General features: G+C 37.6%; 1 protein-coding gene and 1 non-coding gene across 3 annotated transcripts in view; both read right to left on the bottom strand.

Annotated features, from left to right (window-relative positions):
* LOC140150967 (cAMP-dependent protein kinase regulatory subunit-like) overlaps nucleotides 1–19168 on the bottom strand; it is a 111371-nt gene extending 92203 nt beyond the window's left edge. For both annotated transcript variants that reach the window (XM_072173132.1, XM_072173131.1), the window contains exon 1: nucleotides 18977–19168. In XM_072173132.1, coding sequence (XP_072029233.1) covers nucleotides 18977–19141 — 165 coding nt within the window. In that variant the 5' untranslated portion in view covers nucleotides 19142–19168. The remainder of the gene's footprint in view (nucleotides 1–18976) is intronic.
* A 3753-nt stretch (nucleotides 19169–22921) lies between these two features.
* Trnar-ucg (transfer RNA arginine (anticodon UCG)) lies at nucleotides 22922–22994 on the bottom strand. Its single transcript has one exon. It is a non-coding gene; the product is annotated as a tRNA-Arg (tRNA).
* Between the last annotated feature and the right edge of the window lie 3205 nt (nucleotides 22995–26199).

The raw sequence follows: 26199 nt of genomic DNA, 5'->3' as shown, positions 1-26199 counted from the left end.
AAATCCTTGCACTATGAAATTAGTATTCATAATATTATACAGTGACAGTATATCAGCACCTCTTAACATATAAAATCTATTGGGAGAAAAAGGAGTAAAATTTTAATTTAGAACATATCAACTGCCAGCTTGCATTCAGCTGAAAATATTACGGTGGAGTATCAGCCTTTATACTGATCAATATTTGTGAGGTCACCATCAACCACCATGCGCATATGCAGCATGTCTGTGTATGCATGTGTGGCAGCCGGGACTCAATATATGATTAAAACAGTTGAGGGACCGACGTATCAAGCTAGCCAGCGGAGCTACGATATCTTGATCAAACAGCACATGTAAATGAACTACAACCTGTACTACTAGCTCAGCCTCAGTTCATCAGTACAAACAAATATAATGGCTAGCTAGCTACAAAAAGAACTACAAAATTATCACCCAGTTCATCAATTACATGGCTTTTACAGCTACATGTATCATACCAAAATGTTAAAAATACTGTGTCCCAACTTAACCATTCATTACCCTGTTGATTAGAGGTACCCGTACGTAACTTATGATTAAAATTCTTTCATTTTCATTCAATTTCTTCCCTCAATTATTTTTACTAACATGGATTGATTGTGATTATACGAACATTCTGATTCATTCATATTAATGACCATGTCTTCTATAAATTATAAGAACATTTTTATTGATTTTAAAGTCTAGCAGCAAAATCGGTCTGTGAATATGATGTCATGCATGCATGCCATGGGTAGCCCCAACTAGCTTGACAGCTAATTGCTGGAAGGAGACAGTCTTCCATCATTTTCATAGTTACTTGATCGATCAATTTCCAAGATTGATTATAAATTACAATTTAATAATTTACTTGATTTAATTTAATTTACTTGTAGTCAGTAAACTCTTTTGCTTCATCTGTGTCAGGGGTTGTGCAATAATTATGAGCCCGAAATGAAAATTTCTGAACGGCCCGCCAAAGCGGGACAGCTTCCCCTGTGCAACATCTTACCCCTCCATTTCCCCCGTGGTGGTTCTGGCCGTCAGAATTTTTAGGGCTTTTTTGAACCAAGTTTAGATCCTTTTGGTTGAATTTAACCCAAATCAAAGTCATCTTGCACCCCGTTATCCTGTCCCCCTTGAAAATAATTCTACCTACGACACTACAAAGTACATGTGCAAACAGGCCGAAGGGGCAGATTGCCCCATGGGAGAAAAATGTTCACATGAAAATAATTCTACCTACGACACTACAAAGTACATGTGCAAACAGGACGAAGGGGCAGATTGCCCCATGGGAGAAAATTGTTCACATGAAATTGGGAAGAGAAAAAATAAAAGATAAATTATGTTAAATCAGACCTCATTAGATGCTCTTTGTCTACCATATTTCCTCTATTAATTAGTTTCCCCCTTCACCCTTCTCTTTAAGAACCATTCACAAACGCTTGTATTGTTAGGGGGGCCTGATGCAAAACAATTTCATCACAAAAAATTTTCAGGGCCCCCTTTACAGACCTCAAAAATTTCAGGGCCCCCTCTTTGACATGAAAATTATGGGTCAACCCCATAGAAAAGCATATAAACTCAATTTTCCCAGGAAAATGTGTGGTCATTTTTTTCAGGCCCCCCTTCTTAGGAGGGTCAAAAACATTCAGGGCTCCCCCTTTTTGCATCAGGCCCCCTAACAAGTGTTTGTGAACGATCCCTTACACCCCCACCATTTTTTTCAACCAAAATGTTTAAAAAATGCTGAAATTTCCATGCTATCTTGTGTAAATAAGCTTACCACGGACCAGTCCACAAGCGATCTGTAACGGTCGAAAATGACATCCCAAACTCAGAAGTGAACCGGTTCAACTGGAAGTCATTGATCCTAAGTTTATAGTTTGTCATTTCGACATGATTTTTGAGCTTACCTTATAATTGTTTTTGCATATTGTTGTAAAAATTACCTCTAATAAACGCCCCCTTTTGAAAAATGCAACGTCCCACTCCTCAGGGCGTTTAATAGAGGAAATACCGGGATAAATTTGAAGCTTTTGTCCCCTAAGAACACCAGGGCTGTTATAACACGACCAGTCTTGCTAATATTCAGTTACAATAATTCCTTTATTCATGATATATTTACAAACTTCCAATAATGTGGCATGCCTACAAATGAATGTACCATTGTCCCATGTTTGTAAATACCCGAACTGATACTGTGTTTGGTCCCAAAAAAGTCTCGATTTTAAATTTTGAAAAAATAAATAAACCTTTCATCCTGATAAGAATTTGCTCAGTTCGGATCCCACGCTGCGCTTTAGACATAGATTTTCACAAGGCATATGATCTCACACATTTATTTATTTTGCCCTGAATCAAATCACTCCTACACCCTTCTAATCAACATATACATGTATCAAGATTGATCACATCGTATTTCGTCCGTTTTGACGTCATTAATGAAATCCACTTCCTCACACTTTAGTGATGAGGCATTTTACATGCTAACGAGTGAAGATCGTAGCAAGCAAACTGTAAGGCACAGCTCTGTGCACTCTCTACACATTTTGTTCACCTACATGTTGATTGACTCTCATTTGCATATTGAGAATGCATTCATTAGGGATCTTCTATTCAGATTCTCATTTGTTTTCAACAAATCACAATGTTTATTAAAAATTATTAAAAATATATGTCATGTCATTGTCAGCAACATTCAATCACTATGGGAATACTAGTTACATTTTAAATTAATTTTTATTTTAAAAACAAAACACCTGTATTTTGCATATTTTCTTTCAATAACAGTCACTAAATTCACAAACTTGGCACAAGTATAAGCATTTAAAACCATGTGTATCGTTAGAATATAAACATGATGATTGAAGCACCTTTACCTAAAATTCAAATAAATATTTTTACCCTTACAATAAATTAATGATGGAATATTCAATTTTAACTTTTATTCCCAGTTAGCAATAAATTAATGATGGAATATTCAATTTTAATTTTTAATTCTGTATTTTTCACATTCACAGACATGATTTGAAAGTTTCATAAAATAAATTTTTAAATAATACGCATCTTTCCTACTTAGAGAATAAAGGTATTGGTTTTAGCCACTGGAGTGCATCTAGCATCTCATATAACACGGGCGACATCATTATTTTACGAGTTTTACGCCAAAAATAATGATGTCGCCCGTGTTATATGAGACGATAGATGCACGACAGTGGCTAAAAACAATACCTTTATTCTCATTCTTAAACACTTTTTTAAATATCATAAGTATTACAAATTTTGATCAAATTAAATCCTACATTTTAAAAGGAAATACCTAGGGTTTAAAATCGATCAGTCCCGATGTTGCTATGCGCCTCCGATTGGTTCAAATAGCGAGTACACGTATCGCGTTGATGTACACGCACTGATCCGTGTGATATCGTGTCATATCACACGGGTAAGAACCAATAAGATTGCAGGAACGTTCTCAAGTGTTTAAAAAGAATGTACTTTAAAGGTCATATATATTGCTCGGACAACATCATATCATTGGCTAGCTAATATTATGAAGACAATGAAAATGACTCCTTTTTTGAGAAAATAAAACGTTTAAAATTGATATTCCGCAAAAACCAACTTAAGCGGTGAGTTCCTTCGAACGAGACAGATTTGACCTAGAAAAAAGTTGACGTCATGAAATGAGATGTGCCCGCTTTGAGAAAAGCTAACGCTCTCAATGCACAGAACGTATACTGTTGTTGTTCTCAGAAAAAACTCTGAATCAAGTATTACAAATTTAATGGTTTTTGGATAAATCACTAAAATCAGCCGCTTACATGAATCATAGATCGTCTGGATAATCTATATACATGAATGAACATAAAAAGAGCTCTATTATAGCTCATGTGTTATCGTGATTATAGCTATATAGTGTTCGCTTTATTTAGTTACGTCATCAGCCCGCTGCCTTGAAAATTAATTTCACTTCGAATGGGGGAAGGACTTGTACGAGCCCGAACTTTACCAACACAATTTTTTCAGGAGAAATACGCATAAAAAATTGCAAAGAGTGTCAACTTTTAATGTAACAATTATTCTCTTCGAATGGAGTTGAACTTGTTTTTGCAATAGATATGCCCTTAACTACTAACCGCCCAGGGCACTTAACAAAGTCATTTTGGGTCGCCACTTACTTTTTACATTGTTGACATAATAGCATACATAAAAAATAGACCAAAATATTCATCCATCACCTGCAGTGCCGGGCTGCAGTGTGCCAATGTTTCAGACAATGATCCAGATTTCCATGTAAATAGTATCACAGTTTGCAGCAATTCTTGTTTTAAAGTCACTGGGTGGGCAGTTACAGGGGCATGGGCGGGTAATGGAATGAATATGGTATTTGCACTCCTTCCACAAGCTAAAAGCTGCTAAAAGCTACTCTGCTACAATGTTAGTATTTGCACACCACCCTGCACCACACATATTTATCACATGTTACAGTCAACCATAAATGTCGCCCTCTATAATAGTTTGACAGATTTAATTTCATCAAACTAGGGATGGCCTCATTTCATGTTCATTACCATTTACTATCTATAGTACTAGTTGGTCATACAGTATGCAGTATTATGCTGCATAGCCCTGTGGCAGTGGCAGTGGCACTGTTAATGTGACATTTGAAGTATAGAGCATTTGAAGACCCGCAAAAAAAAAAGAAACCATAGACTGAAGTATACCCAATGTACAGGTTTTTTTATATCTATCAGGGCGGTTTTGATCATGATGCTGTGTGGGTGGTTGTTAAGACCTGGTGTCTGGGTCTTAATAGCTAGGATTTTATGATACATGTAGGCCTAAGGCGCGTGAAAGTCGATTCCGAGTTTATCGTCCCCCGCCCGCGTCACTTTTTGGAAACCAAAAATACCCGCGTCAATTTTTCAAAAATGCCAAAATAATTCATTATTATCAAAGTATCAGTGTTTTTACCAGTTTTAGCAAGGGGTTGACAGTGATTCGCCGATTCTCCAAATTTGGCCAAATTTGCACGCTACGGTATGCTGTACAGAAGCTGCCGCGAACCACAAAGTTGGTACCAGCACGGCGCCGCCATCTTGGAAAAAGGGGTGCTGGCGACCGTCGACTCAACACCAGCACCCCGAACGCGCCCAGCAGCTCCCAGCACCATGACTACGCGTAAAAGTACGTGTTCCCAACTGTCAATCATTCGGGGTCACTCACCTCGCGCTTGACAACGATATCTGAATAGACTATCGCCAAGTCTTACGTGTATCGCGCCGAATTAGGTTAATTTTCGTGATTGAAACAGTATTTTTCTTTTATAAATCTTGGCCCGGATAGCGGGATTGTTGGTTGATTTAATGTATTTGATAAATTAAGTTCATGGATGCGCTAAAAAACGTAATTAAAAGTATTAAAAAAGCTGTTCAACATTTGAAAAAAATGCACTGTAGCAGGCTTGAAAAAGTCTAACCGTGGATGCAGCAACCCGCGATTTTACTGGTAATTTTCGTGACTTGAACGCGGAGCACGGGCGCGTTGCAGCCGGTAGAAATCACGGTAGTGTTCCAGGCCTACGAGATGGCAAGGTAATGGCGGCTTCCCTAGTTGTATTACTTTTTATCTCTAGTGTCACTTCCCAATCTTATTTATTTCCTGGTTTTAGCAATTGAAAACATATATTGTAAAACATATAAATTCATAACTTGGAAGCAAAACCAGGCTCTTTTTTTAAAACTTTTCTAGTCCCTACCTTTCGTCGCATTTATTTCCATTTTGCTTTAAATCAACACGCATTTGAGGTCAATAATGATATCTGATGAAATGATGCAATACATGGACTGGGTAAACAAAGGGCAACAAACAGGCCTCCAGAAAATTTTCTGCTTTCTGGGAACTTGATGACAAGTTCTGGAAATTTTCTGTGAAATGACCGAAATATATTTGCGTAGCCGACATCACGACGCGAGGTCCTAACAGCCGGGCCCTGGAAGCTCTCAAGGTTTAGATGCTCTCTTGTGCAATCTGAGCCTTATTTTGGAACAGTTTTCTATACAAATTTACACACTTTTTCACAAAAACACAACTTAAAATTTCAAAGTATTACTGCGAAAACTCACAAATTTCCAACAATGTTGTCAGTTTTTTGTCATAAGTCATAGTACATGTAGTATATGATTGATATTATCACATCTAGGGCTCAACCGATTATTGGATCGGATATCGTATTAGCCAAATATTTTCGATATCGGTATCGGATCAGATGTCGGTAAATTTTTTTTTTTTTAAACAACATTTTTTAACATTTATTTCCGAAGTTTTCGGCTACTTTGAAGAACCACTGGGCCTATACTGAAGGGCTAGGATTATTCAGTTAATTTGAAAAAGAAATTGGAAAAAAATTAACGCAAAAATTCCAGTTTGTTATCCTTAATATGCAAACCATTCAGGGGTACTACACCCCTGTGGTAAATTGAGACTATTTTTGTATTTTTCTCAACAACTAATAACACACTGGTGACAAAAGTTATGTATATTATTGGGGCAAGGAATCCAATTACTACACTGAAATTTGAGTGACTCAAGACAAGCGGTTCAGTAAATATGATAGGAAATGAGGTACATCCTAGCGGTACCTCATTTCTTATCATAAATAACGAACCGTTTATCTTGGGTCACTGAAATTTTCGTGTAGTAACTGGATTCCTTGCCCCTATAATATACTTAACTTTTGTTACCAGTGTGTTATTAGTTTTTGAGAAAAGTGCAAAAATAGTCACAAATTTATCGAAGGGTGTAGTTCCCCCTTAACTAATGTTTACCTCTTCATCTATCACATATTATAAATGCATGGAAAACCAATGCATCTATAAATTAATATGTGATTATATGAAAAGGTAAACATTAGTTAATGGTTTGCATACAGGATAATTCATGTCATACTCCATTAATGATATCAAATTGCATTCAAATTCAATGCATTTTGATATCATTAATAGAGTATGACATGAGTACAATTTTTTAGGTCGACCATGAATGAATGAATTTTTTTTTTCAATTTCGGGTACCCGGTTACCCGCCCGAAAAATGTGCCGGGTACTCGGGCACAAAAATTACCCGAATTACAGTCAGACCAGCTTGAGTGCTGGTTACTACAACCAGCACCTACATGTACCAGTGTTGTGACAACCCCGTTCCTAGGTCTTGTTAATGACAAAATATTTACAATTCTGTCACTCAGTGATGCCAACGCCGCGCCTTAGGTGCACAATTGGGCTACTTGGCGATCACTTGCCGCTACTCAAAAAAGCATGCCGCTACTTGCCTGAAATTGGGCTACTTTTGACAGTGTCATCAGGCCGCGGCAGTAATTTGATGTATTTTCCTTTCAATTAAGTCGATTTATAAAGGTTTTGAGTCTCTAAAGCTCCAAATTGCAATTACAATGGGTTTTGTGACCATTTATTGATCGGTTAGTAACTTCCTCGTGAGTACCGGAAGTTCAAAAGTCATGTGCTTTTCCGCCCAATTGGGTGATTTGCATTCTAAATTTGGGTAAATCCGCCCAAATATCCGGTATTGGGCGCTTATTTGGAAGCTTAAAAAATTGGGCTACTTGAGAATCCTTTACGGCCTGACGAGTCAATGCGACGCGCCTTGATGCTGAAAAGTTTTAGCAACACTGCTGTCACTTGGTTAGAAACATAGCACAGATAAAGAAGTGCAGATTTCAACATTGTTTGTGAAAATGAATATACCTTGTGTTTTATTCGATCCTCTATCTCAGCCACAATAAGCGTTGACTAGTACTGCAGCATACAAATTACATTTTGTATATAATGTGATGCGATCAAGCAAAATCAGTCGGAACTCGGAAATATTGATTTTGAGATATAGCCAAACATAGGAAAACTTTTCTTTTGTTTCCTCTTGTTTTGGAAACTCTTTAATTGCTTAAATATCTTTGGTACTGGTTGTTCAAATTTAATGGGGTTTTCTGCCAAATTCAGCCTTGTAAATCCTTTTTACTATCCTATAAGAAACTGAAAATTTAATATTTCCGAGTTCCAACTGATTTTGCTTGATCGCATCACATATATATTTCTCATATTTAATTTGTTCATAGTACACATAGTATTGAAAACCTTGCAGGCCCTTAATTTTATTACATATCCTGTTACAATATGATATGAATATTCATAACTTTTATTAACACTCATTGAAATAAGGACAATATTCAAAACTGTATAAACACAATCATGTACTATGGCTTTTTTAAATATACTGTATCTTTATTGAAAGCATGTCACAAAACTTTGTTGTTGTCGCCAGACCTATTGCAGAGGTGTAAGTGAGGTAACGATCCACTCCCTGAAAAAGATGCGAGCCAAAGGCGAGCACCTCGCCAAAATTTCGGAAGTACAAGCCTGCAAGGGGGCTTGTCCGGGGAATAGGCTGCAGGGTATCACCCCCTCAAAAAAAGTTTTTTGGCTCTTTTATGACTGAATTATCAACATCCATCCCGAAATGTAAAAAAAAAAAAAAAATAACAAATAACAAACAAACAAAAAATTATTTTTTTTACATTTCCAGAATTTTCTTTTTTCCACATTTCCGGAATCCCAGGAATTTCCTGCAAATGCCATTAAAAGGCCAAGTTTGAGCTAATTCTGTCTCAAATTCGTATTTTTTGCCGGCGCGGCAGCGGCCATCTTTATAGTGCGCCCTCAAAAATTTTTTGTCAATATAATATTATACTAGCGGGTACCCGCGCTTCGCGCGGGCCCCCGCTAGATGAGTAAACGGGGCGGTTAGTAAGCGGGAGCGGTTAGCATAAACGATGGAAAATGGTAATCATGACAATTGGTATCGATTTAACAGCTCAATTATTAGGGCCTACTCGGTCAGTGATGTGGTACAATTTGTTGCCTCCATTTTGCAAACGATTTCCTTTAGCATAATCTTTTGCGTAATTTGTGTACCAAACACCCTTTTGACTTATTTTTTTCTTTCAGTTTCTCTCTCTATCTCTTTCAATTTCTTGCTTTCCCGTAGTGGCGTGGGCAGCACATTGAAAGGAGGGGGGAGGTTGTTCAGTTCCCCCGCATGGAGTCTGATTAGGAGTGTGAAGGGGCAAATTTTTCCCCTTGAATCCCCGAATGACCGGGCCAACAAAGTGGGGGAGGAATTGCCCGCCTGCCCCCCCTTTGCGCACACCACTGCTTTCCCGTTATTTCATTCCAATTCTCTCCTTTTTTTTTTTTTTTTGTTCCCTTTCTTTCTTTCTCTGTCTCTCTCTCTCTCTAGCTCTTTCTTTCTTTCTTTCCGTCTTTCTTTCTCTGTCTGTCTGTCTTTTTTAGTCTTTCCCATTCTTTCTTTTCGTTTCTCTCACCCTTTCTCTTTCTTGCTTGCTTTCTTTCTTTCATTCTTTCTTTCATTCTTTCTTTCTTTCTTTCTTTCTTTCTTTGTCTTTCTTTCTTTCTTTCTGTCTTTCTTTCTGTCTGTCTTTCTTTCGTTGTCTTTCTTTCTGTCTGTCTGTCTTTCTTTCCGTCTTTCTTTCCGTCTTTCTTTCTTTCTTTCTTTCTTTCTTTCCGTCTTTCTTTCTTTGTCTTTCTTTGTCTTTCTTTCTGTCTTTCTTTCTGTCTTTCTTTCTGTCTGTCTTTCTTTCTTTCGTTGTCTTTCTTTCTCTTTCTTTCTTTCTGTCTGTCTGTCTGTCTTTCTTTCTTTGTCTTTCTTTCTTTCTTTCTTTCTTCGTGTGAATTTGTTCCACTTTTGCACGCATGTATGTAACCGTTTCTTTCTTTCATTCGTTCGTTCTTTCTTTTTTAAATTTGTTTCTTTTTTCATCAAGTAGGCCTATACTATAGCAACATTGGGTTTCAAGAAGGTTGAGTTACATAGGCGTAACTTCAGGTGGTGGGGTGGGGGAAATGGTAATTATGGCAATTGGTATCGCTTTTACCAGCCCAATAACGCGTGTTTGCATATTAGAATTTGACCAAAACACAAATCCTTTTTTGCGTATTTTTGGTAGGCCATACCTTTTTTTAACTTTCTTTCTTTCTTTCTTTCTTCCTTCCGTCCTCACTTTCTTTCTTTCCTACCCTTTCCCACCATTTATTTATTTATTTCTCGCCAGGGCTCCTTGTCATTAAACCTTTCTTTCCTTTCATTTCTTTCTTTATTTTCCTTCGTTCTCAGTCCTTCTATCTCTCTTTACTTTTGCTCACATCATTTCTTTACTTCTTTCTCATTTTCCCTCTCTGTGTCTTTTTCCTTCTATCTATATCTCTTACGTTAGGTTTTTCTTTCCCTTTCTCCTACTCTGTCTTTCTTCCTCTCTAGGCCTACTCAAGTTATAGTCAAAGGCATCAAAACTCAAAATTTATTTTCAAATTACAAATTTACATACCTTTAAATCAGTTGTGTGTAGCGTGATATGGACAGGCATGTGCCTCCAATCGATCTGAAAATTTAGAAAATTCCACAGGAAAATTGCCGAAAAACTGCGGCCATCAAGCCCCCCCGCCCATGGTCGGTCACCCCCCCCAATAGGATGACATAACTGCTTAAAATCTTCAAACGGTAATAGCATTTACATTGTTTACCGTCGCAATTTTCGTACCGTCTTGAGGTTGATGTCTTTTTCCTTCTATCTATATCGCTTACGTTAGGTTTTTCTTTCCCTTTCTCCTACTCTGTCTTTCTTCCTCTCTAGGCCTACTCAAGTTATAGTCAAAGGCATCAAAACTCAAAATTTATTTTCAAATTACAAATTTACATACCTTTAAATCAGTTGCGTGTAGCGTGATTATGGACAGGCATGTGCCTCCAATCGATCTGAAAATTTAGAAAATTCCACAGGAAAATTGCCGAAAAACTGCGGCAATAAAGCCCCCCCCCCCCATGGTCGGTGACCCCCCTCAATATGATGACATAACTGCTTAAAATCTTCAAACGGTAATAGCATTTACATTGTTTACCGTCGCAATTTTCGTATGCCGTCTTGAGGTTGACGCGTGCTTTCGCTAAGCTGGGTTGCTATCGTGTAAGCGTATTACTGTGCGTAGGCCTATAGCATGGCAACGAAATGACGGGCCACCATTAGTTGATCCACCCAATAAATCCAAATAATTATTTGTATTTATTAATTTATCTATGCAATTACCATTCATCTGGAAATGCTAGAACTTATTTATTTATCTATTTATTAATTTATTTGTCATCTATAATCTCTGACATGATACCGATGAATCGATCAGTTCCTCTTCAAAGTATCGATTATCGGCAAGTTCCTCTTTAATAGTATAGATTAAGACACATATGAGGGCGCACTAACTGAGAGTAACTAAATCCTTTCAGACGGTGATTGATGACTAAAAACCAGGTAAAAAATAAGCGCCAACGCAAAATAACTTTGTTAAGCGCCCTGGGCGCTTATTGGAATGAATACGGTACTACTAATGTAACACGGCTGGGCCGCTGGCTGAATACTGAGGTTTATAATAGCACTGCATGACTTTTGAATATTAAATCACTTCTGATTTTGATCAAATTGGAGATATAAAGGAAATGAAAAAAAGACTAATTTACCAGGACTGATACTAAATGACAATGTTTAAAAACAAATCAATTCAAAATAAAATAAAAACTTTTTGAAAAAACAGCAAACACTAAAAAAAGGTTGCTTGCCCTATTTCTTTTTTCTTTGGGCTTCTCTCTTTCTATTCTTTCTAGTACTTCTTTGTATTTATTAATTACCTAATTACTTAATTACTCCTACTTATTAAATAATCTATTCATTTGAATCAGGGTCTTAGCTAGAAATTGAGGTTGCCCGTCATTTGAATAAAATTGCCTGTCCAAATTTGACCTTTAAAACATTTACCAGACATCTATAGCCCATTGGGGGTTCAACAAGTTCAAATACCGTATTTCGTCACAAAAACGCCCCCGGGGGCGTTACATTTTCCCAAGGGGGCGTTTATTAGAGGTCATGACAATTCCCGTTGAAATCATTAGGTAAGCTTAGCTTAAAAGTCACGCTAAAATAACGAACTATGAACTTTTGACACTGACTTTTGGTTCACTTCCGGGTTGCCGATGCAGATTTTCGCCATTTATTGCTGCTTTTATCAACCATGTGAGCAACTTGGTAAGCTTACTACGCAAGATAGCATGGAAATATCGGAATTTTTGAAACATCTTGGTTGAAAAAAGTGGTGGGGGCGTTTATTTGAGGGGGGGACGACTATTTGACGAAATACGGTATGTGCTGATATGTTCTACTAAAAAGGTCAATTAGCTTCTCAAAACATACAATTTATGATATAGCATCTGTCAAAGGCATTAATTTTGCCTGTCCCAGGAGCAAACTGGCCGGCCAGGCGGGTGGCTAGCTAAGACCCTGATTTGAATGTTAACATGGGTTATTTGTTTCTTTATTTTCCTTAAAAGCTTCTTCACTCAGTCACTCGCAAATTTACCATTTTTACTCACTTTTTTGTGGGGTCACATAGATTAAAAATCTGTGGCCAAAATGTGGGCCCCAAAAAATTTGTGAGGGCCCTCAAACATTTAAGATCAAGGGCCCATTTCAAGGCCTGCTTAACATCCTGTACATTTTGTCTTCAAAAATAGTTAAATTTTATGAGTACCAGTACCATATGTAAGTTTTGCTTGTCTGAATCAATCCAAATACGGAGATAATTGCGTTTCAAGACCTGATGCACAGAATGGTGTCACTCCAACCCAGAGAAGGAAGATTTATAAGCAGTCCCATGATGATACAACTGAAACATCCGGGTACTTGAGAACCAGTCTAGTAATCACAGAGTTTCACACAATTGCTCACTGTTGATTCCCGTTCCAAAGACGCGATTTTCAAACACTCAAAATATGTCCAAAACTTGGGTCGATAAGCGTTTTGAGATAATCACTGAAAAGAACATCGATACCCTGTTCAAATGAGCTCTTTTTTGTTACTATCGACCCACATTTGAATGGGGTATAAAAGTCTGAAAGTACATGAAATCGGTATACTTAAAGTAAAAATTTCAATTTAATGGACACAGCTGCCAGCAGCTATACGCGATGCGACCGATTTCGTATGTCGCGTATTTCAAAGTACAACGCAAACGCACGACCATGGATTGTCAGAACAATCTTATTGAGTTGTATCAATCTGCTTATGTTTCCAATAGGAGCACCGAAACTGCTCTCCTCAAAGTGCAAAGTGATATCTTGAATGCTGTAGACAGGCGAGAGGTTGTTTTTCTTGTGATGCTTGACCTGTCTGCAGCATTCGATACTATTGATCATGTTTTGTTATTGCAACATCTTGAAAGCAATTTTGGGATTTCTGGTAAGGTTCTCCAATGGATGAGATCCTATTTAGAGAGTCGAGTGTACCAAGTTCAGATAGACAGTGTTTACTCTCATATGCATAAACTGTACACTGGGGTCCCTCAGGGCTCCGTACTGGGCCCGCTGGGTTTTATTTTATACACATCTCCTGTTGGTAATATCATACGTAAGCATGGACTTAGTTTCCATGTTTATGCTGATGACACTCAATTGTATATTTCTTTCGACCCTAGAATACCAGAGGCATGTCATACTGCTCTTTTAAAACTTGAACTGTGTACATGTATCACTGAACTCAGCAATTGGATGACTGCAAATAAATTAAAACTCAATCACAGTAAAACTGAATTTTTCATTGCTGGAACCACCCAAGGACTGAACAAACTCTCTCCTGTTGAACTCAAAGTTGGTAATGAACGGATTAAACCCAGCACTTCCGTGTGCAATCTGGGGATGATTTTCGACGATCATATGTCCATGACTAAGCACATCAACAGTCTTATTTCTTCTGTCAACTTTCACTTACGGAACATCCGTCGCATCGCTAAATATCTTGATCAGGACACAAAACATCATGTCGTTTCGCTGTCTTATTCTCTCTCGCCTGGACTATGGCAATGCACTCTTGTATGGAGCCAAATCAAAGGACCTGGACCGTTTACAATCTCTCCTAAACAAAGCCGCTAAACTTATTTTCTGTGCTGACAGGCGTGATAGCCCATCACCTCTCCTGGACACTCTACACTGGCTGCCCATACGGGAGCGCATCAAATTCAAGATATGCATGTATGTTTTTAAATGTCTTCAGGGTAATGCACCAGTTTATCTCACAAACTTTCTCACTCATAAAGTCAAACCTGCTACAGGACCCATGACACGTTCATCTTCTGATACTACTCTTCTCACTGCTCATGTCGGGAAAAATCGCATTGGTGATAAATCGTTTTATGTTTCGGCACCAACACTCTGGAACAGCCTCCCAAGAACCATCAGGGGGTCATTATTTCTCAAATCACCCCAAAAAAATATGATTTTACACCTCACTCCCTTCAAATTTGTTCAAAATTGGTATACAGGGTGATTTTGGCTGGCAAAGCTCAAATTTCAAATTTTTGCGTTGTAATTATACCTCCATATGTTGTCTACATAATATCAAAAAATTGGAGGGGTATTATTTTTTGTTTTCTTGCTAGGCTTTCATAAAGCAAGCATGTGGTTGAAAAACTGTAATTTTGCATGTAGGCTCAGTATATTGTACACATGATACTATTATTAGGCATGTCCACTAAAAATTGAAGTACTTTTAAATTGATTCAGACCTAACTTATTGGCTGGGAATTGATGAAAGAAACATTTTGGCGTTTAAATAATCTTAATCGGACGATTCATTCCAGAGATATGGCCTTTTGAGTGTTACGGTTTTATATAGGGCTGCTAGAACATGTTAAAAAGTTAAAGTCCAAAAGGATTACTAACAGAAAGTGCAATTTTAAGGTACTTTTTCTTAATGTATTTATTAACTAGCGTTATCTGGAACATTATATTTGCTTATAACAACATGAAAATAAGATCATCCTGAAAATGTAATCGATTTTGTTGACATACAACAAAAAATATAAGACCTCAAAACCCATGGTTTGTTTGGTGAAACCGCAAGCATGATCATAGATGGCCGCCATGGAAAATATCTCCATAGAGGAGATGAACAATAAGTGCATTATTTCAAATGAATGGCGGTAGTCTTAAACATTGTTCAATCTTTTACAATCAGCACATTTTATCTTCAAAAATTATTATATTTCATCATGGCATAAGTTTGGTAATATTAATCACTACCAATTTTGAGAAATTTGCTCCAACTCAAAGGTTATCTTTAATACATTGAGCAATACACTGTGTGTGCATGGAAGCCATGATGGATAGCATATGAAATGGACATGGTAGTGAGAAGTGCATGATTTGAGATGGGCATGTAGGCTTAAACATTCTTAACATCCTGTACATTTTGTCTTCAAAAATAGTTACATTTTATGTAAGTTTGCTTGTCTGATTCACTCCCAATTCGTAAATAATTGCGTTTGAACACCTGATGCACGGAATGGTGTCACTTCAACCTGTTGTAGTTCTCATCTCATTAAATTTTTCATTAAAAAAAGTTGATCTCTGCATGGAGGAAGGTCCTCTCTATTTACTGACCAATCAAGAAAAAGTTTGGTTAATGTTTTCCGGTGGAATCAGGAATTTCTTGAAACACCCTGATATAGGCCTACATTTGGATCAAAAACAAGTATGTACGCCATTTAACAGGCCTGGGATTTCTTGTATCGATCAGTTTCTCCATAGACAATACGTGTGTGAGTGCACGCACACAGTAAATGAAAAATCGTTCTAGTGGAAACTGTATGGACAGTGGGCATCCCTACTATTATAATATAGGCCAATTGTATATAGACCTATAAATGTACATGCATTAAATACATATGTTTTCACCTGCATGCTTGCTTTGTGCATGGAAGAAAGAGATGAGAAGGAACCACAACGACTTCGATCGGCCAGTTTTAATCCGCTTATCTATTGACGCATGAAAAGAAAAGCTATCAATGGTACTTCCTTTCATGTATAATCCATTTACCGCGATCGATGCTTGGCGAAATCATTACTGGAAAAAATTTATAACAAACCCATCCACGAACAAACAAACGCTACCCAGAAGTAAGATTATGGAATTTCACTGATGCTCTGAACATGTATAGTAGCTTTGTTTTGGGATCTACAGTCAAACTGTTTTCTTGATCGTGTTGTGTAGAAAATGGCCTATAAAACATCGAAAAGGTAATCAAAATCGGCCGTTTTTTTGCTGAGATTCATCTTTAGCAAATAAGGTAAGATTTTGGTGACTTTTTCGATGAAAAATAGATGTAAAATGTTCTTAAATAATGCACAATGTTCCGGTTGAGTCCGGTACATAAAACCTGTTTAATTTAATAGTTTATATGTGTATAATCGTAACTAGCTAACTCATTTCAGTGCCAAAGACTGCCAACTCTGAGAAAAAAATCATCAAAGTTCGGAAAAATTGGGCAAAATGGAAGAAAAAGATGTAGGCCATCAATGACCGATGATCACGTTACCAGAGAAAATCCTATACGGTACTTGCACGGAAGGTCATTAGTTCAAATCATCCTTCACACACGCTCCAGAAGACATGCAAATACATGGAATACAATACCAATCACCTATTTAACACGGAGAATAGATCAAAATAAATCCTCATGAATAACAATATCAACTAAATGTCGGTAAAGGGAGTGGACAAAGTGAATGCGTTCGTTGTGGTTCCTTCTTATCTCTTTCTTCCATGCTTTGTGAAAGCCTAGCAAAAAAACAAAAAAATATTACCCCTCCAATTTTTTGATATTTTGTAGACAACATATGGGGGTATAATTCCAATGCAAATTCGCCTCGCGGTCACGTGGGCAACAAGGTCAAATTCAAGGTCAAAGTACAGAAAAAAAGGTCACAAACTTTCTCTTACTCCTACATACTAAATGATAGCAGATTTGGATTCTTTGAGAGATTAGCTAAATAATGACACCAATTTCAGCTCAGTAGGACCTACAGTTACGGAGATATGGTCGCGACAATATTGATGGGCGCGCCATTTTTTCGCCGAAATCGCAAAAAATGGGCGGGGCATAGCGCGAAAACCGTACGTCTGAGTAAGCTAAAATTTGAAATTTGAGCTTTGCCAGCCAAAATCACCCTGTATACCAATTTTGAACAAATTTGAAGGGGGTGAGGTGTTTCCCATTGGGTGAATTGAGAAATAATGACCCCAGGGAGGCATGCACACTGCCAAGTTTCAAGAAAGTTTTGAAGTCTCATTTTTATCCATCGTATTGACTCTGTTTTTGTTATTGCTTTGTTGTTACGGCGCTTTGATCAAGTTGGAAAGGCGCCCTTTTAAATGCTGTTTATGTATGTATGTATGTATGGATACTAAGGCTGGCATTTTCGGTCGGGTAAATTCAATACATTTTGAAAGAAAAAAACTTTAAAAAAAAAAATTCAATACATTTTGAAATCATTAATAGACTATGACATGAATACAAATTATCAATTTTCATATAAAAATAACAAAATATCTTGAATTTTTTTTTTTTTTTTTTTTTTTTTCACCCAGAACATTAACCCTAAATTTTTATTTTTATTTATTTTTTAAACCTATCTTCTTTTTAAAAAAATTAAAAAAAAAAAAAATTTATTTTTTTTTTTTTTTTTTTGCAATTTGGTACCGGTTACCCGCCTGAAAATTGCGGGCGGGTACCGGGTACAAAATTACCCGAAAATGCCAGGCCTAATGGATACAATAAAAATACTAACCAATCATGAGTGAGTTGGCAAGGTTGGATTCACTTCCGCGTTACGCACACGCAGGCATTCATCACACAGTGAGTGTACGCAGAGAATCATCAAGCTTTTGACAGCTGTATTCATTCAATTGAAATTTCTAGTAGACTGGTTCTCAAGTACCCGGATGTTTCAGTTGTATCTCTGACTTCAACCTGTTGTAGTTCTTGTCTCATTAAATTTTTCTTTAAAAAAAGTTGATCTCTTCATTATCTTGATACAGGAAGGTCTTCTCTATTTACTGACCAATCAGGAAAGAGTTTTGGTTAATGGTTTCTGATGGAATCAGGAATTTCTTGAAACAACCTGTTTTCGGGCCAATGCAAGTACATACCATGCCCATGGGACTTCCTGCATTGATTTATTTCTGCATTGACAATACATGAGTGAGTGCACACAACATACATGGTCATGGTCATGGGAAACCGTTCTAGCATTAAATTTATTGACAGTGGGCATCCCTATTTTACTATAGAAAAATTAAATTTGTGTACATCGTGGAACATGCTCTTTCTTTGCGTGGCTGTGCATAGACGTAGTAAGCTGTTGTTCGCAGATAACCTCGCTAGTATAAATATGGATGCATATATTTGAGTAGCGTTGCCGTTGTACGCTCGTGTATTTATAGCATGATTAGTCGCGGAGTAACAAGCGCAGTTGAATGTTCCACGATGTACACAAATTTAATCATTTTTCTATAGTACCGTACTACACAGCTTTCAATAGCGTGACAATTTTTTGCGTACACTGCTCGACGTACGCCAGGGTGTGTGCAACTGTGCGTGAGTAACGCGGAAGTGAATCCAACCATGCCAACGCATTCGTGATTGGTTAGCATTGTATCCAAGGTCGTGCGTTCGCGTTGTAATTTGAAATGTGATATATACGAATACGATCGCGGGTGGATCAAGTACAGCTGCTGAGAGTTGCGTTCATTAGATTTCGAGAGCTTCTAGCCTTCTTTGGACTCTATACTGATACTCGTATGTGAAGCTATATCGGTAAGAAAGCTAGACTCGAATAACCTGTACTACATGTACATACTTAGCAGTCTAATTAAAGATTAAAACTTGTTGGTATATAATGATGAATTCATGAATGATGAATTGCATGCAATTGCAATCACCAATCATGTCAATCAATCTCACTAAAATATGCCGGAACTTTTACGAAATTTAAGACAACTTACCACCTCCAGTTTCTCAAAATACTCCTTGAGGAAGGCCACTGGGTTATCCGGACGGTGGATACATATCTGAACTATGCAGTCCTTCAGCAGTTGCTGAATGTTATGCTTTTGAACGTAAGATTCACACTCTCTCAGGCTCTGTTCATCATCCATGTTGGACGCCATTGCTGTCTTCACCAAAATATTTGACGTCACTGGTCATGTCTTTAACCGAACCCTTTTGTAACGCCATCGTTGATTGGCTAAAATTATTGTAGGGATCGTCTACACAAAGTCAATCAATCAGCCAGCATATCCAGGGACTAGGGCCCGAGGGAGCCGGGATTGAGAACGGGAGTTGAGGGAGTTGAGTAGGCCTAGTCTGCTTTAGAAACCATTTTAATTTATCACCCAGGACTTTTTCAGGAGAGAGAGGGGGGGCAAGGGAAGGCAAATTTACAGGGGGGGATATTGACGAAAATTGTCAAAATGGGCTAAAATTACAAAAAGGCTTCCCACAGGGAGGCAAGAGCCAGGGCAGTGCCCCCCAAATATTTTTCTTGCCCCCCTTCCAGTTTGCCCCCCGCCACTTTTGAAGCAAAACCCAAAAAATCACGTAAATTTCCACTTTTTGTGGCAATTTTGCACAAAATTTGCCAATTTTGCCCCCACCCTGAATTTCTGCTTTGCCCTCCAATGCCCCCCGAAAAAAAAAAAAATTCCTGGCGCTGCCACTGGCCCGGGGGCAAGACTTCTCACAGCCGCTGCCCCCTGCCTAGCCCTACCACAGGGCCTTTTTTTAAACAAACTATTATAGGCCTCATACTCCAAGACCTCTCACCCCGAGAAGCATGTGGGTTTTGCATGTGTGGGTTTTGCAGTTCTCATGATTTGCATGGTGTCTTGGAGTATGATACTCAGGGCCGGATTTACCCTTTTGGGGGCCCTGGGCCAGGCCAAATTTTGGAGGCCCCAAACGTACCGTGAGCAAAGCATGTGCAGTTGTGCACTCAAGTGGCCAAGTGTTTAGATACTACCAGGACATTTGCGCGCAAAGCGCGCGAAAAAAAAATCAATTTTAGACTATTTTTAGACCATGTTGAAACTGAATTGCTATATAAGAGGCCAGTGCGCGCGAAGCAGGCAAAATTCTACAATATTTGTACCCTATTTTGGCCCAAAACATGGTGTTTTTCGGCTAAAATGGAAGATGCACAATGGGCTATTCCAGAAAATAGGTGCACACCCCCTATAGAGGAGTAAATTTTCAATCAAAGAAATGTCCGGATTTCCAAGTTTGCTTTCTGAAAACGACTGGATTTCCAGTTGCCAATGTTACTGGAAAAAGCTTGGAAATCCAATCAAATGCAGGAAAAATCACGGAAATGTTGAAAATGAGCTCTCATATGGAGGATTTCTGATTTTAAACTATTTTCTCAATTTTCTGCCGGATTTTTTGCCTTTGGGCACTTTAAAAGTCTGGATTTCCAACAGTCACGACTGGACAAAAAGTCCGGATATCCGAGCTCCTCTATAGGGGGTGTGCATCTATTTTCTGGAATAGCCCAATGTACAGGCGGGCAATTTTTGGGGCCCCCAAAATTTGGGGCCCTGGGCCCGGGCCCATCTGGCCCTATGGTAAATCCGGCCCTGATTGATACTGCCATAGTTCGTTAAAAAAAGGACCCTGTCACTGTGGTAGGTACCCTTGTTCTAACAAGGGTAGGCCTACCGAGTTCTAACACCTTTGTTTTGTTTTCAAAATATTTAATGCAGAAAAGACCCAAAAATGCTGTAAAATGGGGTAACGTTGGGCACTTTTAAACTTAAACCACTGCTTCCAAACAAAACCAGTTCGATTTCTAATTTTATCTTTTTTATGACATTAGGGATCCCTTCTACCATGTCTACACCTTGAAGTTGAAAAAGATTTTTAAATAATTTGGTAAGGGTGCCCTAGGGGTTAAAAATAGCCTGACCAAAGTTACCCCGCATTTGGGGCAACTTTGGTCAGGATGATATTACATCCCATGAAGCTCCCTGGGCCTCAAGGAAGAACAGATGATTAATTGTGTTTTCAACTGATTGAGTGTCCCAGGTTAAAGAAGAAATAAAACAAACAAACAAACAAACAAAAGCTCCATGAAGAAAATAAAAAATTCGTTAAAAAAGGAATGGGGCGCCCAATGTGAGCTTGGACGTGATATGGTGAATTCCATGGTGTGTATAGATTTGGTGATTACGTTATGACACGACTTTGAACATTCTGACAATCCAAATATATACTTAGTCCATCTCAGATGACCTTTAACAATTTTGGCGCAGAATTGTGATCAACAATACTTAATTCACCTCGGATTACTTTGATCTGACATTCAACATTTTTGCGCTTACACCAATCATGTCCATAACAATTTAACTCTTACAACTTCCTGTCAACTCTCTAATTTAAAAATCGAAATTTCTGTCTGTTTGCCTTTTCTGTCTTGTACCATTTAGTACACTACAGTTTTTACAATTAAGATAAGCAAATATTGCTGGGTAGATAACAGGATTTAGTTACAAGCACATTAAATCAAAAAGGTCTGCATGATTACTCAATATCTTGCATTTTCTGAATGAATTGAATTGTCAAATAATAATAATATAATAATAATAATAATAATAAATAATAAATGTCGTAAAATAATAATAAATAATAATGTCCTAAAATTTTTATTTGTGAACGGATTTTCATCGTTGACAAAACAAAATGTATGTTTAATATATTAATTATTTCAATGAGAGCAGTTCCATTAACTTTCTTCCATAAATAATCACAGAGTACTATTATCTTGCTCATGTTTACATTGTATAGTCAAAATAGGCGTTTTACTGCTTCGTTATTGATCTTAGGCCAATAAAAAAAATTGTTTGTTTGCCCTCAAATGAATTTTCAAAATTGGGTCGGTCGGTCAGGATTTCTTTTTTTTTTCTTTTTCTTTTTTTTTTTTATTACTAGCAAACTCTACTGTTTGTATTAATTAAGGCTCAAAATATGAAAAATCAGACAATTTTGGTGTCAAAATGAATCAACTAACATTACAAAACAACTAAAATGTTGAACACAAGTTCTAAATTACATTTTTTTTACATCTTCAGAATGCAACAATTTGAAAAGAAAAAAAAACTTTGCGGAATTTCCAAAAATAGGGTCGGTATTCTTTTGTACAGTAAATAGAAAAAAAACCCTTTTTTCTGATTTACAAAATTTATAGGGCCGGTCGGTTGAGGGCAAGCAAACATCTTTTTTTTTTTTTTTTTGGGGGGCTTATGGGACTTGCACTGGGATCCACAACATGCTCATCTATCAGCACACGGTTCTTTCAACCCCAATACATTTGTACATTCATTGAATGACTTTGAAACTTTGGGTACAAAAACTCATACTCTGCAACTTAGGTCAAATTTTGCACTATGACTGTCAAGTTATTTGAGGTTATTGGACTATGCCATTGAGATTAGACTATAGTGTTGGTCACCGTCTATCGGGTTCTAAGAGACGGTAAACTGGTTTAAGGCACATGGCCTACAAAGGTCTCGGTTTATATGGTGTTTTTATAAGTCCATTCATTTAGTTTAAACAAAGAATATAGGCCTACGCACAAGATTTTATCCCGTAGGCCCCTATATATCAGAAAACAATAATAAAATCAAATCCAAGCAAATTGCGGTTTTATTTCTGGGCATACTTTTAGCAAAATAATTGCGAAGTAAATCTAGCAAGAGTGAAATTAGAAGCTTTTCACAAGTCATACCAATAAGGTGCCGGTATGACTATGAGATATACAATAAAAAATAAAAATAAAATGAAAATAAAAATGACGTGTCCAAAGAAAATTTCCTGTGATTGAAAAAAAATCACATTGAGAAACATTTATAGATTGTAGGCCTATTAAAAAAACTCATAGGAGCAGCAAAAAATTTCGACCACGAAGGGACTCGAACCCTCAATCTTCCGATCCGAAGTCGGACGCCTTATCCATTAGGCTACGCGGCCACGCCACATTTGGGGATTTCTAAAAGTATATAAAGTGCAAATAAAATAACCAAACTATAATATCGTTTTCCTTTCTTGTAAATTATAAAAACTTAATTAACACTATTGACAAAGTTTATTTAAATAAAATACTTCATAATTGTGAATTTTAATGATTTTTGATACAATTTTATTACGTACATTATAGTCTCGTTCTGTACGTTTATTTTAGTTCAAGCACAAGCACACAAAAAGAATAACGCCGTTCAAGTGGCGAATATGATATTGCATTGAGACTACAGCAAAATTGGACATGCGCATTATCATTTGTGACGTCATAAATATTTTAATCTCATTTCTACATGTTTGTACTGAAATACATAACAGAGAGACGTACTGTGATAAGTCTTCACAAAACATTAAGGTATGTGGGTGCCATTTATGAAAATAGAAAGAGACTAAGTTTTTGGCGCATGCGTACTTTTAATTTCACTGGGTGAACTAGTCTATGGAGTAATCTCATGGAGAATCAGAGTAATTTTTGGACCGGAGCTCAAGTTACCGGTTCACAGCCGATCTGGTAAGTTTTTATGAAAAGATAGTCAAATATTCCAAAGCTATACTTTCTTATCTATTTGCTCGTTGTCAATTTTGGGTATAATATGCTACCAAAAGTTAATTTTAAGGCTGTCGAACAGGGGTCTAGTCTGGCACTATCACATCGATCGCACTGCACTGCCACACACTGACTACATGTACGACAAGCGAATCAAGCCTTAGACTAATTCCAATCAGCCGTCGACACTTCGCATGTACTGTGTTATGCTTCGTAGTGACGACTGATTATCTTACAGCCAATATCATGACGGACTTCTGAAAACTATTCAATGCGTCTTTGGTTGTGCGCCGTAGCGCGACTGACTAGCGGCGCCCGTGTACCGCGCACAATCAAACTTGCACCATTGGTAGGCATGTTCACAAAATTTTCAAGTAGGATATTTCACATTGAAATTATTTTGTTTAAAAAGGTGATTATTTAACTTAAAAAATGAGGGGTCAACCATGTCTGTAGGTCAAAAATTAGCGAAGTTATGGGCAAATGTCTGTTTTTAAAAAACTGCACTTTTCTGCGCCCATCATTGACAATGCCTTACACTGCCTTACTGTACAAAAAAAGCATGTAATGCATCATTTTTTACCACGATGATCCATTTTACACAAAGGCGATTTTATTTTATGAAATCTAACTTTCACTGCATGCTGACTTCTGTATCAAGGATAAAGTACCAGCACTTTTTAGACTACGTCGTCAAGTTTCTGGTGTCCAAATTTCAAATTTTTGTATTTCCCTATGGGGATTGCACAGTTAAGCCATTGACTGTGAGCTACTGTGGACACAACTTTTTGGATTGAATGTCGCCCTCTATAATAAGCAATGTGGACATGTCTACCATTGGCACTGTACAAATAATTAAGAGAACACACCAGGTACCACCACCATGATGATCAATTGCACAGTTGGGAAACCACCAACCAACAGTACACAGAGAGCTGCTCACATTACAACCCCATGCACTGAACTGACCAATCAGGTGCATGGATTTTCAAGAAAATTTGTTCTGGACTATGATAGACACGATCACATTCGATCGTTGTGGCGGCGCCCTAACGATTGCGATAGTTCGTTGACCTTGACACCGTGACCCGTACAGACGTGAATTCCCATGCGAACTCAAGTGTAAAATACTGAAAAACAACACAGATTAAAAGGCTCGTAAGTGTTACCTTTCAATTCTATTTTAGTATTTTTGATGTTTGTCGATAAATATATGTATATGAAACACGTGTATGCCTTATTTTTTTTTTTTTTTTTGATTTTTGAAGCAAAATTCTGAAGCAAAGTTTCGTAATTTTTACTAACCTGATTCAATGCAATTGAACGAGTCGATGTTCATTTCAATATCACGATCATGCAAAATTGTAAGCTCGGCGACGGAAAATGACTTTCGGTACTCGTTCTTTTATGTTTCAATATTTGAAATATGCCATTCACCTAACTAAAATTTCGATCATGTCCTTGCAAAATCGATCGCCATCGGGGCATGTCACACAGCCATTTCGACTTGGGCGACCGCTGTGTGCATGCTGTGTGTGTTGGGTGCACTCAACTTTGCGTGTGTACTGGCAATTGAACATGTACATGTATGCGCCCATACAACAACACGGCGCGCTGAATGGGTATTGCCAACTCTGTTTACACTTGTCAAATAGCGCACAGGATTTGTTTTTGTTTTTTTTGTTTTTTGGGGGGTGAGGGAATGTAGGGGGTCATTTTTTAGCTTCCATTATTATTTTTTATTATCATTTTGTGTTGGAATAGCTGTAAAAAGAGGAACCCATTTTTGGATTTTTTTTGTAGTTTAATTTTTTTTAATTCATAAAATCATTTTCAATTTATTCATTATATAAAATAAAAAATACAAGCGGTGGTGTTGTCATGGTGGACAACCCCCCCGTGAAGTCTTGTTGACTAGGCGGTGCCAGGATTTTTTATGGGGACATGATGGGGTGGTTGAATATTTTTTTTTTTGGGGGGGGGGGTTGAATTTCCTGGTGGGGGGGGGCGAATTTCAGGGGGATCAACCAATTTCGCACAAAATTGCCACAACAAAATTGAAAGTTTTTTTTGGGGGGGGGGTTCATTCCCCACCCTGGGGGAGTGGGTGTTCATAATTATTATTATCGTTTAGTTATTATTATTATTTGGTGCTGGAATAGCTGCAAGACATGTAAAGGTATATAGACCACCCTTTTTTGTACATGTATTATGATATTTTTTTTTGTAAATTTAATATTTATTAAAATCATTTACAACAAGCGGTGGTGTAGTCAAGGGAACAGCTCAGGGTAGCATTACGGCCCGAAAGTCGGGGGTTGTTTTCCCTTGTTTTTCACTCCCGAGCTTGCAGAAAATCCAAATAAATGAGGTGAAAATTAAATCTCGGGGTGAAAAATATTTGCAGTGTAGCCAGGGGTAGGAGTAAGGTCCAAAAGTAGAGGGTCATACTTCACCCCAGAGCTTGCACATTCCCAATATATGTAGGGTGAAAAATTAATATTTTTTAAATTTAGGGGTCATTCACCATTTTGTAGTTGGGGGGGGGGCAAGAGTTACAATTGGGGGTTAGTTGCCCATGCCACCCCACCGGCACTGCTTGTTGATTGA

This window comes from Amphiura filiformis, chromosome 4 (assembly GCF_039555335.1).
Source record: "Amphiura filiformis chromosome 4, Afil_fr2py, whole genome shotgun sequence".
In the NCBI taxonomy this organism is placed as follows: Eukaryota; Metazoa; Echinodermata; class Ophiuroidea; order Amphilepidida; family Amphiuridae; genus Amphiura; species Amphiura filiformis.
Note: the sequence above shows the minus strand (reverse complement) of the source record. Positions and strands in the feature narration are given on the sequence as shown.